The following is a 15,610-nucleotide window of genomic DNA, read 5'->3' on the forward strand; positions in this document are numbered from 1 at the left end:
GAACCACGGTCATTAAGATGGAGGCCAGGATAGAACTCCTGGTGAAACATTTTACTCATCGTCTTTATGAGTATTCTGGACTAGACAACAAATTACCCTTCCGCGTGTTCCCTGTAAATGATCCTATACTCTTGTTTGAATGTTCAAGTTTTGTTCCTAAAGTTTAAGATGTTGGAATGTTCAGTTTATGTATTTGAACTACAATAAATCAGTCTTGTTATATTAAAAAGTATTTTTAATACAAAAGCTTACTAGCAGGGGCCGGCCCTGTCACCGAGTGGTTAAGTTCATGCACTCTGCTTCTCGGCCCAGGGTTTCACTGGTTCGAATCCTGGGCGCAGACATGGCACTGCTCGTCAGGCCATGCTGAGGTGGCGTCCCACATGCCACAGCCAGAGGCGCTTACAACTAGAATATACAACTATGTACTGGGGGGCTTTGGGGAAAAGAAGAAGAGGGGAAAAAAAGAAGAAGATCGGCAACAGATGTTAGCTCAAGTGCCAATGTTAAAAAAAAAAAAAAGTAAAAAAAAGCTTACTAGGGGCCAGCCAGGTGGTGCAGTGGTTAAGTGCACGCCTTCCACTTTGGTGGCCCGGGTTTCACTGCTTCGGATCCAGGGTGTGGACATGGCACCGCTTGGCAAGCCATGCTGTGGTAGGCGTCCCACATGCAAAGTAGAGGAAGATGGGCGCGGATGTTAGCTCAGGGCCCGTCTTCCTCAGCAAAAAGAGGAGGATTAGCTCAGGGCCTAATCTTCCTCAAAAAAAAAAAAAGCTTACTATTATATGAGAAGTGACTATTATTTAACATGTTGACTGCCCCTATGTCATTTCCTCTTAACTGTTCCATCGGGTTGGAAGTTTTAAATTCATGGCACAGGCATTGCTGTGGCTGCCCCTGCAGAGATGGAACAGATGACTTTCTATTATTTGAGGAAAGCAGTACCTCTTTCCTGTTTGTGTTATTGTATTCACATCAGCAGACACTCAGGAGAGGCTGAGAGGCAGACCCATGCTTACGGAAATTCACTCTTTTGTGGAATAGTAAGGAAAATGCTAGAAAAAACAAATGGAAACAGTCACATCTACCTTGAAAAAAATTGGGATTATGTAGAATAAGGTCCAAACAGGATCAAAAGCAAATTGTCACTCTTTACCAAACCAGAAATCACCACAGGCTATTTCCTGCCTTAAGTCAGACATCTGAGAAATTATATTAGGATTAAATTAAATTTACTATTTTTGTTACTAAGAAGAGTAAATCACTTTTTGCCCACTCTTTTGTATTAAAAAAGTGCTTTACTTCACTTTTTGCCCACTCTTTTGTATTAAAAAAGTGCTTTACTATGTCGTGGATTTATCTTATGGACTAAATCTTATAGATTTAAATTAATACTTAAATCTTATAGATTTAAATTAATTACATTTATAGTTATATTTGATTTAATATTACAGGAAAAGAATATTTCCCCTTAAAATTACAACTGAAAAAATATTTTTAATACTTTTCTCTTATTCATAAGAGGTATTCCAAAAAGGTCACTTTTTAAAATTGGTTTGTCTTAAGTCTTATTTAATTGATTGACTTTTATATCACAAGAAGAAATGTATGTAGCTTTTAGGAGCCATTTGTTAGTCAAAAAATGTTACCTTGGCTTGCATACAATTATAAGTGATGTTTTGTCTGTTGCCTTTGCACAGTGTTTTCCAAAAGGTCAACAGTTTAAACAAAACACTTGTTTAAGCTTGCAATGAGAAATATTTCATTACAGTTAAAACATTTTTTTTATGCTGGCACCTGATCTCTACTTCAAAGCAGATGTATTTACTCTAGGTTATACTTCTAGAGGAACAAGGTGGAGTGTGGCTGGGTGAAGGCACTCTTTCAGGAACCATAAAATTTGGTCAACTACACACATGAAAATGTAGGCTAAACAAAGTATTCACACTCATTTTTTAAATAAGAAATTTAATATCCATAGTGTTGAGAACCATGTTTAATGCTTGGAAGAGACACAAATTCAAAGTGATAAAATACTAAATAAAAGAGAACATACCTCTCAAGAATCAGTGCTTGACTGAAATGAAAAGGTATAAACACAAAAACATCACTTCCTTTATTTGGGCTCCCAAGGTCAAAGGTAAGATTAGAAGTGATACTCAGTCTATCACAGATATTGACTATATTCAATCCACTAACAATTGTTTTAAAAAGACACTGCAATATTGTACAACTTTTCTGTTTCACATCGTTTTTCCCACAGCTCAAGTTCCAATCTCATTTCAAATATGACCTACATGACAGCCTACAAATTGTTAATAGTTCTGCTTCTTTGGAAAAGTACTATTGTGGCATTTGCTCATTTTAGTAGACAGCAAAGGGAAAAATACACGTGGAATCCATAGCTGAGTTTTTGGCAATGCTAAGGAACAAAAACAGACCAAATACAGTTGTTGACAATACAAAGCTATTGCATTGGTCTCGCTGATGCGGCCATCTCTTTGGGTTGGGAGGCTGGCTGACCCTGCTCTATTTCCTTGCCTCTATGGTTTTCCCTTCTATGAGAGAGAGAAGATCCATGGAATCTGTCAGACTAGGTGCACTGACCTTTCTCCTTCCTCCCCAAGTCTCTCCCCTACCTGTCACTTTGACCAGAATATCCAGGTCACAATGATAACCTGCCTGCTTCTGATGGGTAGGAGTTACACCATCAAAATACTTCCTACCAAAGCACTCTATGGTCTAGATAAATTAAAATTTACTTTGTTTTCGGGATTTCTCAACAAGGATATCCCTTGAGGTAACAGGAAGTATTCTGATAAGTGAAAATAAATCCTGCTTGGAACACAACTTCCTGGACATCTTAGGAATTCATCTCTTCTTTGAGTACGACGCAGCTCTCAAGAACTCAGTGTATATTGAGGAACAATTCTAAAGCGGTCAGTGGTACCGTGTTTAAAATAGATTTAGAAAACTGATAACTCTGCAATTCTGTGATTCTGCATCAGGAACAAGGAGCGAAATGAGAGAGGAAGGTGCCTCTACATTTAGCAATCCAATGGGGGTCTCTGGGGAAGAACCGTCTACCTACTCAGCAGTTGAGAACAGGACAGGCTTACAAAACTGAAAACTTGAGAGAACATCAGATTAATTCCCTGCCCAGGTTCTGTAATGGTGACATACATCCACATTTACTAGGAATGCCTATCTCCATGGACTGTCACTATTTAAAAAACAAAACAAAAACAACTATGAACTTGACAGGCAAAAAACAAAGGGCCTACAGCATACTGTTTTGCTGGGTGTTTCTATGTCAAGAAGTCAAGATTCTCTGTTTGGCTCAATGAGCAACATTTTATTCCAAATTATAGACAATAGTTACTCAGTTCCCGTGTTTATAGAAATAGAACTGAGGTTTCTATGCAGACATGGAATTTTGAGATGACTATAATCTCACATTTCAAGGGCCAAGAAGCTTAGAAAATAATTAAATCCAAAGTTTCAACACACCCAAGCTACCTGTAAAACTGTGTATGCTCCACAGGGCAGAGTAAAATCCTGAGGGCTCCACGCGGCTGGGGAATTGTGGGGTCTAAATCAAATTACTGAGTTATTTACCTTGACGTAGGCACTGCAAAGCACTGGAAAGCTTTTGAGGCTCTTCAATGACAGAACTCAATTAAAAATAAAATACTTTCATTTCTTTATAAAATGTAGACCAATAAGCTCAAATTCAGAAAGGTACTCTAAGATAATTGGGTTTGAATACAAACAGGTTATAGAAGTTTCCGGTAATTGCTATGTGAATGTTTTTCCATTGATCTGTTTTAAAATCACTAGGATTAATCAACTGTAATATTTCTATACTTTGGCTAAAAATACAGAAACCATGGTCAAATGATGTGACCCTTTCTCATTTGAGTTCATTACTAACAAACATTCCCGGTGCTGTTGGCCAGTTACTCATTACTTAAATACACTCTGACGTTGCAAAACATTTTAAGATATAAAGGATCCTGGGATATCATGAAAATCTCTTTCTCCTCAACATCTGTTTGATAAGTTTCCACCTGGTTGAAATGTTGGCTTTTGAGAGTCATGAATTTGAGAGAGGGCTGAGCGTGCATCTCAGTGACGGCTCTCCGGCAGAGGCCACTTGTCTAGGCACAGCAGGTGTGTTTATACGAACGAATACTTGATTGGAGTTCACGAGGGGTTAACCTTTCTCTTGCTTTTGATTTATATTATTTCCCACATCCTGAATTTTAGGGTCCCGGCTTACATATCACTCAGTTTCTTAGCGTGGCTCGCTTCATCTGAGCTGTTGCACTTCAGATGAACCTGGACTGAGGTTTTGAGTTTGTCATGCAACCTGAAACTAAGCAAGCCAACCCTGGTTTCAGTTTAATTGTTGAAGTCTTCATAACTTCAGAGCATAGGAAGTGTGTGTCTGGCACATTTTAGAAATTAGTGATTTTTTTTAAAGGCAAGTCTGCTATGTGCACAATAATTGACACCCTCGGCATAGCTACTCCGCAATTGCAAAACTGGAAATCCCCAAGGATGCCTTCAGGTGCCCTTTCCTGGCCCTAATTTTCCTTCTGCACCTTCGTCCTCAGTTTAGCAAGTTCCTCTTCTAAACTTTTAATATGTTCCTTCAGCGTGGCCTTGTCTTGCTGGGCTTTCTGACTGGCTTGGCTTCGTGCTTCTTCAATCTTCCTCTCATACCACTTTTCCATCTGGGTGGAAACAGCCTCAAAAAAATACTGGGTAATCTCGAGAGCTTGGGAGGTGTCTCGAAGGTGCGGGGCAGTCTGCTCACTGCCTGCTGCTGGTGGCGGCCCACAGCTGGCGCCGGGTGCTGGCTGCTGGGCTCGATGCCTTGTCTGCCCACTCTTCCCAGATTTCTTGGTTTGGGTGCCTCTGTCGATGCAGGGCCCAGCCTGCTGATCACATTTGGCTGCCTCTTTCAAGGGTAGCAAGGCTGTCTGCACCTTGACATTCCTCAGTCGGGAGCCTGTACAGTCCGAGGAAGACAGCTCTTGCTGGAGTCTGTGGGTAGCAGTGGCGTTGAGGGCCTTCTCCTTGGGCCTAACCACCTGGGGGGAAGTGTCAGAAGCTGCTACTGGACCTGCAGTCACCACTGATTGGTCCACACCTGCTTTCAGAAGAAAAACTCAAGTCAGAGCAAATCCACATTCACACAGCATGTGCCTGTGGGTCAGCATTTGAGAGTCCTGGGAATCCTGTAAACCACCAACCACCACGTGCAACTCCTCCTCTGCCCTTCCCTTCCAGTTCTCCCCTGATTATCATTTTGGCTTGTCAGGGCTTTCATGGATACTCTATTAACCATACTGGTAGCATCTAAGCCAAAAACGTGCTGGCCTTTCCTTTAGCCCATCTCAATCTACCCTAGAAGGCTCTGGGTACCATTTTCTGGTTGCTAAGGATGACACAGCTCACTAAGTCTCTCAAAACAGAATTGGGCATTTTGTCAATGAGAATGAATATCCCCAATCTCTTAATTTCTGGGCCCTTCCACACCATAGCTGCAGTTCCTAGTTCTTTGACCCAGCCTCCACTTTGGAGAGGTGGTCCTATTCCCCATACCCAGAGCTCCAGCCAAGCTCCATACCTAGTCCTAGCATGAAAAATTTGCCTAGGATTTTCCCCAATGTTATGGGCACAAAGAAAATAAAACCACAGTGCCGGAGATGGTCTGTAGTAACATGAAACACTTGACATAACAAATCCCCAAGGAGGCCTAATTACTAAGGTTCTACATGTCCTCAACATTATCATCATCAAGTGTAATCACGGTGGCTAATGTAAAGATGCTTTTCTGGAAGCATCTCTTACCTAGCACCCGGGGCAGCTTAAATATACAAATGCTCTTTAATGAGGTTTTACAGAGTTGGACCAAGGTAAAAGGCTGATCAAGGAAGAGAAGGGAAGGAAGGAGGTGCAAGGTCAAGGGTGAGAGCCCTGCTCAGGAGACAGATGTCCATCCATCACCCTCATCTTTGGGGTCCACTCTGACACCATCAACATTGTACCTGAAAAGCACTACTGTCACCATCAACAAGTCTTTTATTCCTGCATTCAAATACTTTGAACACTTAAATAGGAATGCTTCATTGCTGTACAGGAACTGAGTGTTCAGTAGTGAGCATGGCATGGTCCTTGCCCCTACAACCCAGTGCCTTCCACAGCCCTATCATACTGGCTCCCTCCGGTACAGGAGAGAGCAAGATCTGGGGGTCTCATCACCTTGGGGTGGAATGGCCCTCTCTGCACAGGGGTTACCTGTGGAGGATTCACAAGTGGATGGTGTGGATTTAGTCCTAGAGGCCCTGGAATCTCCAGAAAGCTTCAGCTCCAGATTCTGAATCTTTAACATGCACCAGGTTTTTAATTCATCCACCAAGGACATCTAAAAAACACACAAAGTAATCAGGTGAATTTCATGTACGGTTTATGAATGAAAGCATCCAGAATGGACTTTTCAATCATGATCGTTGAGGAGATCACACCAACAGTTGTGATTACCCCCTCCCACATCCTACACGACCTTCTCTGCTTGCCCTCCACACACCAGATGGACCCAGCACCCAAGGTGACAGCCATCTAGAACCTTCATTAAGTGACCTAGAGCCACGTAAAACTCAAACACCAAAGCTTCCCAAGTCTTCCAAACCAAGCACTTCCGCTGCCTGAGGAGCATGAGCACTGACACACTCACTAGGACCCATTTTACATCCGTTGTTTAGACCATAAACGCCCTGAGGGCAGGAACCAATCTTGTTCAACAACAGATCAGTGGCCCAGCAAATGCACCATACGTAGACCTCACTAAGGGTGGAGAGCACGCCCGCCCCAGCATGTTCTATAAACTGTTCAGTCTCCACCGACTGCCAGCATATTCAGCAACAAACATGAACTGAACTACGGGTTCTTTTCTATTAACTGCACTTCAGAGTCATAAAAATGACACGCTATGTACTGCTAACACTGTTAGGGGATCTCGGCCTGAGTTTTCAGTGATGGGGCTGAGTCTTTTCCCCAGTGAAGACGGGCGGTAAGTCACAGTAAGGATGGACAGATACTGATCGTCACCTGTCGTTTCTCTCCCTCCTGCTTCTCCGTGTCTGAGTGCAGCTGCAGGCGGTTCAGGCACTCCGTCCTCTCTGCCGAGAGTCGCTCAACCATCAGCTTGTCCAGAACACGCATCTAGGATGCAACAGGCACAGAGCGCATGGCTGAGACGATCTAAAGATGGGCCCTGGTCTCTCAACTCCTGAGGAGAGGTTCAGGGGGGCCACGCCGGGACCAGAGAGAACACAGGCAAACCTCCACTCCTCTTTCTGTTCCCATACAGTATTCATGGAACTCTAGGTTTTCAGAATTCCAGAGCATGTTGCTACGTAGGCCCATGTTTCTTTCTTTTTCTCACTTGTTAAAGTCCTAAGGGGTTTAAGAGACTATGAATATGCCTGAGCCAATGCAGACCTTGTAGGTAAAAGAATTTTTATAGATCTCAGAACATTATTTCCAAGACTATTATTGAAAGGAAAAACTATTTCTAAAAGTATGGAGCTCTTCTTCCCCTTTCCAATGAATGTTTCATCCCTCCTCCCCCAGATGTTAGAGGCTGTGGAAGAGGCGGCAAAAGGAGCTGATACTCGGGTATTTCACGCAGCTCTCCCAGCGACCAGCCCTCAGTGCTGCACGGAAAGCGGGCAGAGCGAGAGTGAGGACGGCAGTGGGAGGAGGTCAGGGGGAGCGCTGCATCCAGAGCACAAATGACTGTCCCCTCTCAGTCACAGCCCTCCTGGGACCCCCTTCATCTGGACATTTCCTGTAGGGCCCAACACCCAGCAGGGCTGAACTTCCACTGCTTTGATAAGGCCCACAGAAGAAAAGGGACTGTTGTTCGTGGGAATCAGCCCACGAGGGCTCACTGGTGAGCTCCTCTCCTGTCAGGGACATTCATGATGTCCCACACTCAGATGTTCAAAAGTTTTTTAAAGCAGCATCCATCCTGAGACGTGGTGAGCACCTCTGCTTTGTCTCTTCAGCCGCCATGTTCTCCTGAGAGCTGCTCTCCCCCTGTTTGCTGGGACTGGCCTGCTCTCCCACCTCCTTATCCATGATAGAGATGCTCTGCCAAGAGCCACCGCGTTGATGCACAGCTTTGTTCCCGGGGCACGCTGACTGGTCCGGGCATGAGCACCTGACTTATGCTGGGCCAGAGTCCTTTCCCTGTGATCTGGAATTAGGACTAAGACTCTACACCCCAGTCTGTCACCTTCCTTGAACCCAAGTGAGGTCCGTGAGTCATCCCAGCATTCATCTACCATCCCTCTTTGGGCTTAGGCTAGCTGAAGCAGGTTTTTATTCACAAAACAGTCTTAACTAATATATTATGGCTCTAAGAAGGGATTTCTTAAATGGGCTTTCCACAAAATACAAATAGCAAATAAACCTTAAAAATGTTCAACCTAGGGGCCGGCCCGGTGGCACAGCAGTTAAGTGCGCACGTTCCGCTGTGGTGGCCCAGGGTTCACCAGTTCAAATCCCAGGTGCGGACATGGCACTGCTTGGCAAGCCATGCTGTGGCAGGCGTCCCACATATAAAGTAAAGGAAGATGGGCATGGATGTTAGCTCAGCGCCAGTCTTCCTCAGCAAAAAGAGGAGGATTGGCAGCAGATGTTAGCTCAGGGCCAATCTTCCTCAAAAAAAAAAAAATAAAAATAAAAAAAAAGTTCAGCCTCACCAACAAACAAGGAAAATTAATTAAATGTCCTTAATCAATTTGGCAAAAACTTAAAAAATGACAACATTAATGATGTCAAAGGCTTGAGACAAACTCAGACACTGCTGGTAAGATATAAATTGGTACAACCTTTCTATTTATCAAGAGACTTAAACATAGTCTTAACTTTGGACCCAATTATCCTGATTCTGAGCAAATAATCTGTGAAGCAATCATAAGTTTATGCACACAAACGTTCATCATAGCATTACTTATAAGAGTGAAAAACTATAAGCAGGGGCCGGCCCTGTGGCGCAGCGGTTAAGGGCGCATGTTCTGCTTCGGTGGCCCCGGGTTCGCCGGTTCAGATCCTGGGTGTGGACATGGCACCTTTTGGCAAAAGCCATGCTGTGGCAGGCGTCCCACGTATACAGTTGAGGATGGGCATGGATGTTAGCTCAGCGCCAGTCTTCCTCAGCAAAAAGAGGAGGATTGGCAGCAGATGTTAGCTCAGGGCCAATCTTCCTCAAAAAAAAAAAAAAAAAAAAAAACTGTAAGCAACTTTAAAGTTTAACAGAAAGGAATGGTTAAATAAACTATGCTGTATTAATATGCTGGAATATTGTGAAGCCAAGGACATTGGAAAATGCTCGATATAAAATTAAATTAAAAAAAAGCAAAATTGTATACCCCCATATACAGGAATAGTACACCACTATTAAAAAACACACCATAGCTTCATATGTCTAAGACATATTACTAAATGTAAAAGTAAGCTAAAACAGAGCACAGCATGGTTCCATTTTTGTTTAAAGGTGACAATTATGTAGGTTACTATCTATAAAAGGAAAAACCTATGTGAAAATACACCAAACCACGAATGGAAGGCCATTCTCTGGGGGGTATCACTATGATACAGATTTCTGTAACGTGGAATGTCTTTCCAATGAACATGTGTTATTTTGTAAGCTTTTTTAAAGTATTTTTTTTGTATTTAAAAGTCTATATTCATCATATATTTTTTATTAGTTAAAAAGGGAAAATGTCCCTTTACAATGGAGAGAGATGGTGGTTACCAGCTTAGCCAAATGATCAACCTCAGCATCATTAATGAGACATCCTGACATATGTGCCTCCTGATGTGATGTAATTTGAAGTTGACACCATTAACTATGAAGTGTTCTTACCAAAAATATTTAACCTGAAGCTAAATAAGCATCTACGCCAACGGTTCTCACACTTTAGTTGCACCAGCAGCCCCTGGAGGTCTTGTTAAAGTGCAGGCTACAACACCCCACCCAGAGTTTCATTCACAGGTAAGTTAAATTTAGTCCAGCTGGAATGAGGCCCAAGAATTTGCACTTTTTTCCCCACAAGTCCCCAGATGATGCTGACGCTACTGGTCCAGAGATGACGCTTTGAGAACCACTGCTCGAGAGCTAACTTTCAGTTTACAGAAATACAGGGATAGAAGAACAAGTTAAATAACACCATGAGGAAACTATCAGAACACCCAGGATACGGAACGTCCTATAACACAACTAGCCTGGACTCTTTAAAAAGTTAATATCATAGGAGAAAAAAAGTTGGAAGGAATCAAGGACTGTTCTAGATTAAAAGAGACCACAGAGACATAATACAAATGCACAAAAGACACACTGGACATCGAGTTGGGATTAAAAACAGAAACTGCTACAAACAACATTTTGGGAGAACTGAGAAAATCTGAATATGGACTGAATACTATGCAATTATAGTTAATTTCCTCATATGTGATAATGGCACTGTGTCATGAAGGAGAGAATCCTCATTCTTAGTCAATGCGCTCTGACGTGTTTAGGCGTGAGGAGTCAGGACAGTCTGCAACTAAATCTCACGCAGGTCAGCAAGAGGAAAAAAGTGTCTGCGAGAGCCTCACAGAGCGACTGTGGCAGCTATTAACAACTGGAGGGTGTCCAAGCATTCATTATACTATTCTTTCAACTTTTCTCTGTATGTGAAAATTTCCAAAATTAAAAGGGGAAAAGAAAAACTACAGACATGATTCCTCTAATTTTGTGTGCAATGGGGAAGGGGTATAGAGCACAGAGACATTTAATAAGACAGGGAGAAAATAAGCCCAAATATTAATAGTGCTTTTTCATCACAGTGGGCTTACAGGTGACTTATTTCCCTTTCTAATTTTCAGATTTTTAAAAATGCTGTTTAATGAGTATATATTACTTTTATAATCTGAAGCAATTTAACCATGTTCTTAAAAAATTCAAACAGATGGGCTTTAAAGAAATTGCATGAGCAGGCCTCCCCGATGTGCTCAGGGCAGTGTACAAGCGGAAGCGGGTGCCGAGGTCTCCCTCTGAGCTCATTTTCTGTAGAGCACCTGGAAATTAGGAGGCTGGGCGACTGGCTTACTTGGTGCTGCGTCTTACTCTCCATATGTCCCAGCTTTGTATTCATTTTATCCTGAACCGACCCCAGCTCTGCTCTGATCTCCTCCACAGTTGCCTCCAACTGGTTCTCCAGCTTGTTGATCAGGGGTTCACATCGACAACCATCTATTGGTGCCTGACAGGGAAACAAAAGGAATCAGTCCATCTCATTCGCTCCTTCAGCAAAGCACTTGTGAGTACCCATCATAAACCCGTCAGTACACCAGGGGGACAGAGACGATGGAGGAGACAGACTCGTCCTTGTTGTAACTTTGGAACGCCTGGTAGGCCAAGCTTTGGGTCCAGTCCTCACTAAGAAGACTCAGAGAGGGCAAGATATGGCCCCAATCCTCAAGCTGCTTTTGTCGACGCTGGGGCCTCCACATGATCTAGTCCCCTAAGGATAGTGCAGAAAGCTTGGTACCTACCCCCATGCCTGGGCGTAAGTGACAGGAGGGTATCTGTACTGTTTAGGTGAGGAGGGCCATCTGGTTGATCTTCAAGGCTCATACCTCCTTAAGTCAATGCCTAAAGTGGATCTTAGCCCCCAGGAAAAGTGTTCAACAGACAACCTTGCTTAAGGCCTGTGGCCCCGTGTCCTGACAGGCTGGGCGGGTACCTGCATCACTTTCCCGTCCTTGCCGCGGTACAGCGTGTAGAGCTGGTATGCTCTAAACTCATGCGGAGGGGGTGGGGGAGAGCATCGATGCCTGGCCTTCTTTTTAGGGTGATTATGAGTGTGCAAGTTCTTCTGGTGTCCAGGCTGTTGGTCCGCTGGTGGGGTGGGGTCAGAAAATGCTGACGCCTGTGGGAGAGGAAGAGACAACACCCCTGAGCACTGTGACATCTGTAAAATGGACACTCAGACAATGGCTCCCATCTCACCTCCTTTTTGGGCAAAGAACCCCACCTCCCTCTGCCTCCTGGCATTCCACTCCAAGCACCACGTCCAAAGAAATCCATCCGCACGCTAACCTTGTGCCCGAAGTTGGCCAGACCTAATTCCTGGGCTCTGGTCCAGACCAGCAAGCCAAGGGAAGTGGCCTTTGAGTTGCTGAGCGTGACGCTATCCCTGGGCCCCGCACCACCCTGCTCCCAGCCCTCGCCCGCTGCCTTCACGTGCCTCCTGACCTTGGGCCTTGACTTTCTCTGCCTGTTGTCCTTTGCTCTGGGCTCCGGCGAGGCTGACAGGAAATCTTCTCTGGGCTCTTCTTTCCTGGGCGCAGCCTGTTCACTGCTGGGGGTGTCTCCTGCCGAGACACTTCCCTGCAGGGAAAGCAAGCCCAGAGACTCGTTCTACTGCCCCCTCGGGCTTTCTCAATAGTGGCGTAAAATTCTGTTTGCCAGACGCCAGCCACTAACGGACCCACGGGAACCTGCCAACGACAGGCTTGGTCGTCCTGACTAACATGGATGTTTCTCCCACTCAGCTGAATGCCTCGCTTTTACTTTATCTATTAGGTGCCAAACCAAATCCAGTCTTGGGTCTCATTCTATGTTCTAGAACATCAGGAACCTACACCCACAAAACACCTCAGCATTGGAGATTTTGGTCTTTTGCATTCAACACAAAACAACCCCACTCATTCTTTGAACTTGGACCCTCACAATTCATAGCAGAGTGAGAACCCTCTGAAACGACAAACCACCACATTTCTGGTCCTTGTGAGAACATCTACAAGTTACTATGTACAATTCACACACAGGAACTTAGAGTTACAATGCCTTAACCCTGGAAGTTGATAAGCAGACAGAAGAACAAGTACTTGGTATAAAACTTTATGTGTCAGAAGTTGTCTCTATATCCTAGTCGTCTTCCTCCTGTGCAAGCTGAAAGGCATGGTTCATTCCAGGGCTGCTGCATATAGCTGTGCAAGCTGTTCACTGCACAAGGGCACCTGGCCGAGGGGGCTGAGTGCAGCAGAGGGAGCTGAAATCCAGTCCGGGCTCTATTCACCATATGTGCCCTGTGCCGGGGCTGCTCTGCCTGGGGGCATCTTTTTCTAATCTGCACAAAGGAGTCAGATGGGCTAGGACAGCCTCAGTCCACTCCCTAAGTGGAAAGAGAGGAAGCAACCCATGCCAGTGGTTCTCAAACTTGAGTCCCCATCAGCATCACCTAGAGAGCTCGTTCAGACTGCTGAGCCCCACCTCAGAGTTTCTGATCCAGTGGGTCTGAGGTGAGGCCCCCAAATTTGCATTTCTAACAAGATCCCAGATGACACAGTGGATATCACACTTCGAAAACCACTGCTCTACACAATTAAGGGCACGATGTCAGAGAGGCAGGGCTGTCCACGTGGTAGTGACAAGGCCACAGATACATGGGGCTAGTGAATATACCCACACCAGGGTGCTGGAAAGATGGTGACACACGAGCACATGATCTGAAATCCTGGAGGCAAGGAGGATAGGAGGCCAAAGGGAAAAGACTGACAAGAGTCTGAAGACCCCAGAGGAAAGGAGAGACAGGAGGGCATGGTGGCCACCAGATGAACCCAGAGGAAGGAGGGAGATAGTTTCCCACCCTCTGTAAGTGAGCGGAGTTGGGGAGGGGCGGGAGGGCTACCCCCCACCTTGCTTTGTGCCACCTCATCTCTTGGCACAGACTGAGCTCTCCTCTCTTCCTTGAGCCTTTCTCTCTTTTTCCTCAGGCTTCGCCCACGACTGAAGCGCAAGACCTGAAGGAGGCAAGAGGCATCGTTACAAACCACTGGGGTGCAGCATCAGCGTGAGAGACTTCTCGGACCTGGCGCTCTGCCCTAACGGGAGGTCCAGCCTAGTGGGAGAGACCAAGCATTTACATCAAAGAAGCACCTCTGGACCACCTCCTATGCCTCATAGGTCTCGTGCTGGGCGCTACAGGGACCCAGAGGTGGGTAGGACGTTGTCTCTGACCTCAAGGAGATTAGACAATAATAATAACAGGCATTTATGTGCTGGGCCGGGGCTGCCACCTAGGTGTGTGTAAGCTGTGTGCTGCTTAACTTCAGGGAGCACCACTCACATAGACTAGGATATGAATGGCGTCCCCTGGAGCTGTGCAGTGCGGCGGCCCTACGCTAGGCACAGTCTCACTCACTATCTTGGTACACTGGACACAAACTAGCCCATCAGATTTTCTTTTGGCCAAACTGGATCCAAGTCATATTCAATTTGATTCAAACATTATTGAGGTGCATCTGTGAGCCATGGTACCAACCATGAGGCAGGAATCTCCTCCCCAAAAGGAAGCATTTGGTCTGCCCCGTAGAGTGCAGAGAGGTGGACGGGACAGAGGCAAGTACACGTGGGGGCCAACGGACCCAGACTGGAACCCAGCAGCAGCTAGCTGTAGGATCTTGGGGCAACTTCTGTGACCTCTCTGTGCTCCACATTCTCAAATGTAAAAATGGGGTGTTGTTGGGATTACCCGAGACAAAGCAGGTCGCTGGCACACCTTGGAGCATCAGTCACTGTCAGGTGCCTTACAGTTGCTTAACCGGCAGAGGATGTTTAAGCACAGAGTATAGATCTTTGAGCTGGTGGAAACCTTCATTCTCTGGCCCAGCTCCACACCCTTCCCCTAGCCCCCTACCCCGAGTTTCAGGGTTCGCCCCCTTTAACCAGAGGTTCAGAGGGTGAAAACACTTTTTCAAGGTCACACTATCTTTCTGCAATAAAACAACATCTTAGCGTCTTCCTATATAGATAGGCAGGTGCTCTCTGAAGTTCGGCATAGTGTTTTTCATCTCGTGTCAGACTGTCTTCTTGGGTTCATTAGATTCAAGAGGCACCATTATATGACAAAAAGAACCTCCACAGGCAGTGGGTACCACCTAAATGGAAAATCCCTGACAATATCTGCCTGTCACTGAACCTGATTTTTAAACCGCATTCTCATCCTGTGAGCCAGTAGTTCTCAAAGTGTCCAGGTACCCTTGGGCCCAGGAGGTTAAAATCATTTTTGTATTATTAAGACAGCGTTGGCCTTTTCACTCTCCTCTCCTGAGTGTACAGATGTGTTTACCAGAAGCTGCGTGAGTGATATTGCAATAGACCACACACGGAAATCAACGAGAATCCTATCACCTTCTTCTAAGTAAGACAGTTCAGATTTGCAAAACTGCAAAATGATGCTACTCTTCTCACTCAATTTTTTTTTGAAAAATTATTCTTTTTCATAAAATTATGCTACTTAACACAAATGAACTTATTTTTAAATGGATAAACATCTTTAACATTTCTCAACTTTAATTTCAAATATGGTAACTGTTGATAGATATAACTCAGAGAAACAAAGCTCTTTCTAGGCCTCTGCCATATTTAAGAAGGTAAAAAGGTCCTTAGACCAAAAAGTCTGAGAACCACTGTCCTAAGCCATTTCTAAAACTAAATTCAGACTCACCAGGAAGTCGAGTCTGATGAAAGGAACTGACTAAA

At 44.8% G+C, this 15,610-nt stretch overlaps 1 protein-coding gene across 14 annotated transcripts in view; it reads right to left on the reverse strand.

Annotated features, from left to right (window-relative positions):
* Window positions 1-2,099: 2,099 nt before the first annotated feature.
* ANKRD6 (ankyrin repeat domain 6) overlaps window positions 2,100-15,610 on the reverse strand; it is a 176,702-nt gene continuing 163,191 nt past the window's right edge. For 8 of the 14 annotated variants that reach the window (XM_046676224.1, XM_046676232.1, XM_046676228.1 and 5 more), the window contains 7 exons: window positions 13,765-13,869; window positions 12,320-12,454; window positions 11,808-11,993; window positions 11,172-11,324; window positions 7,120-7,233; window positions 6,310-6,436; window positions 2,100-5,161 (listed from right to left, as the gene is read on the reverse strand). In XM_046676224.1, the coding sequence (XP_046532180.1) occupies window positions 4,590-5,161; window positions 6,310-6,436; window positions 7,120-7,233; window positions 11,172-11,324; window positions 11,808-11,993; window positions 12,320-12,454; window positions 13,765-13,869 (1,392 nt within the window). In that variant the 3' untranslated portion in view covers window positions 2,100-4,589. The remainder of the gene's footprint in view (window positions 5,162-6,309; window positions 6,437-7,119; window positions 7,234-11,171; window positions 11,325-11,807; window positions 11,994-12,319; window positions 12,455-13,764; window positions 13,870-15,610) is intronic. The other 6 variants (XM_046676233.1, XM_046676223.1, XM_046676220.1 and 3 more) reach the window with 4 other exon arrangements.

Source organism: Equus quagga, chromosome 11 (genome assembly GCF_021613505.1).
Source record: "Equus quagga isolate Etosha38 chromosome 11, UCLA_HA_Equagga_1.0, whole genome shotgun sequence".
In the NCBI taxonomy this organism is placed as follows: Eukaryota; Metazoa; Chordata; class Mammalia; order Perissodactyla; family Equidae; genus Equus; species Equus quagga.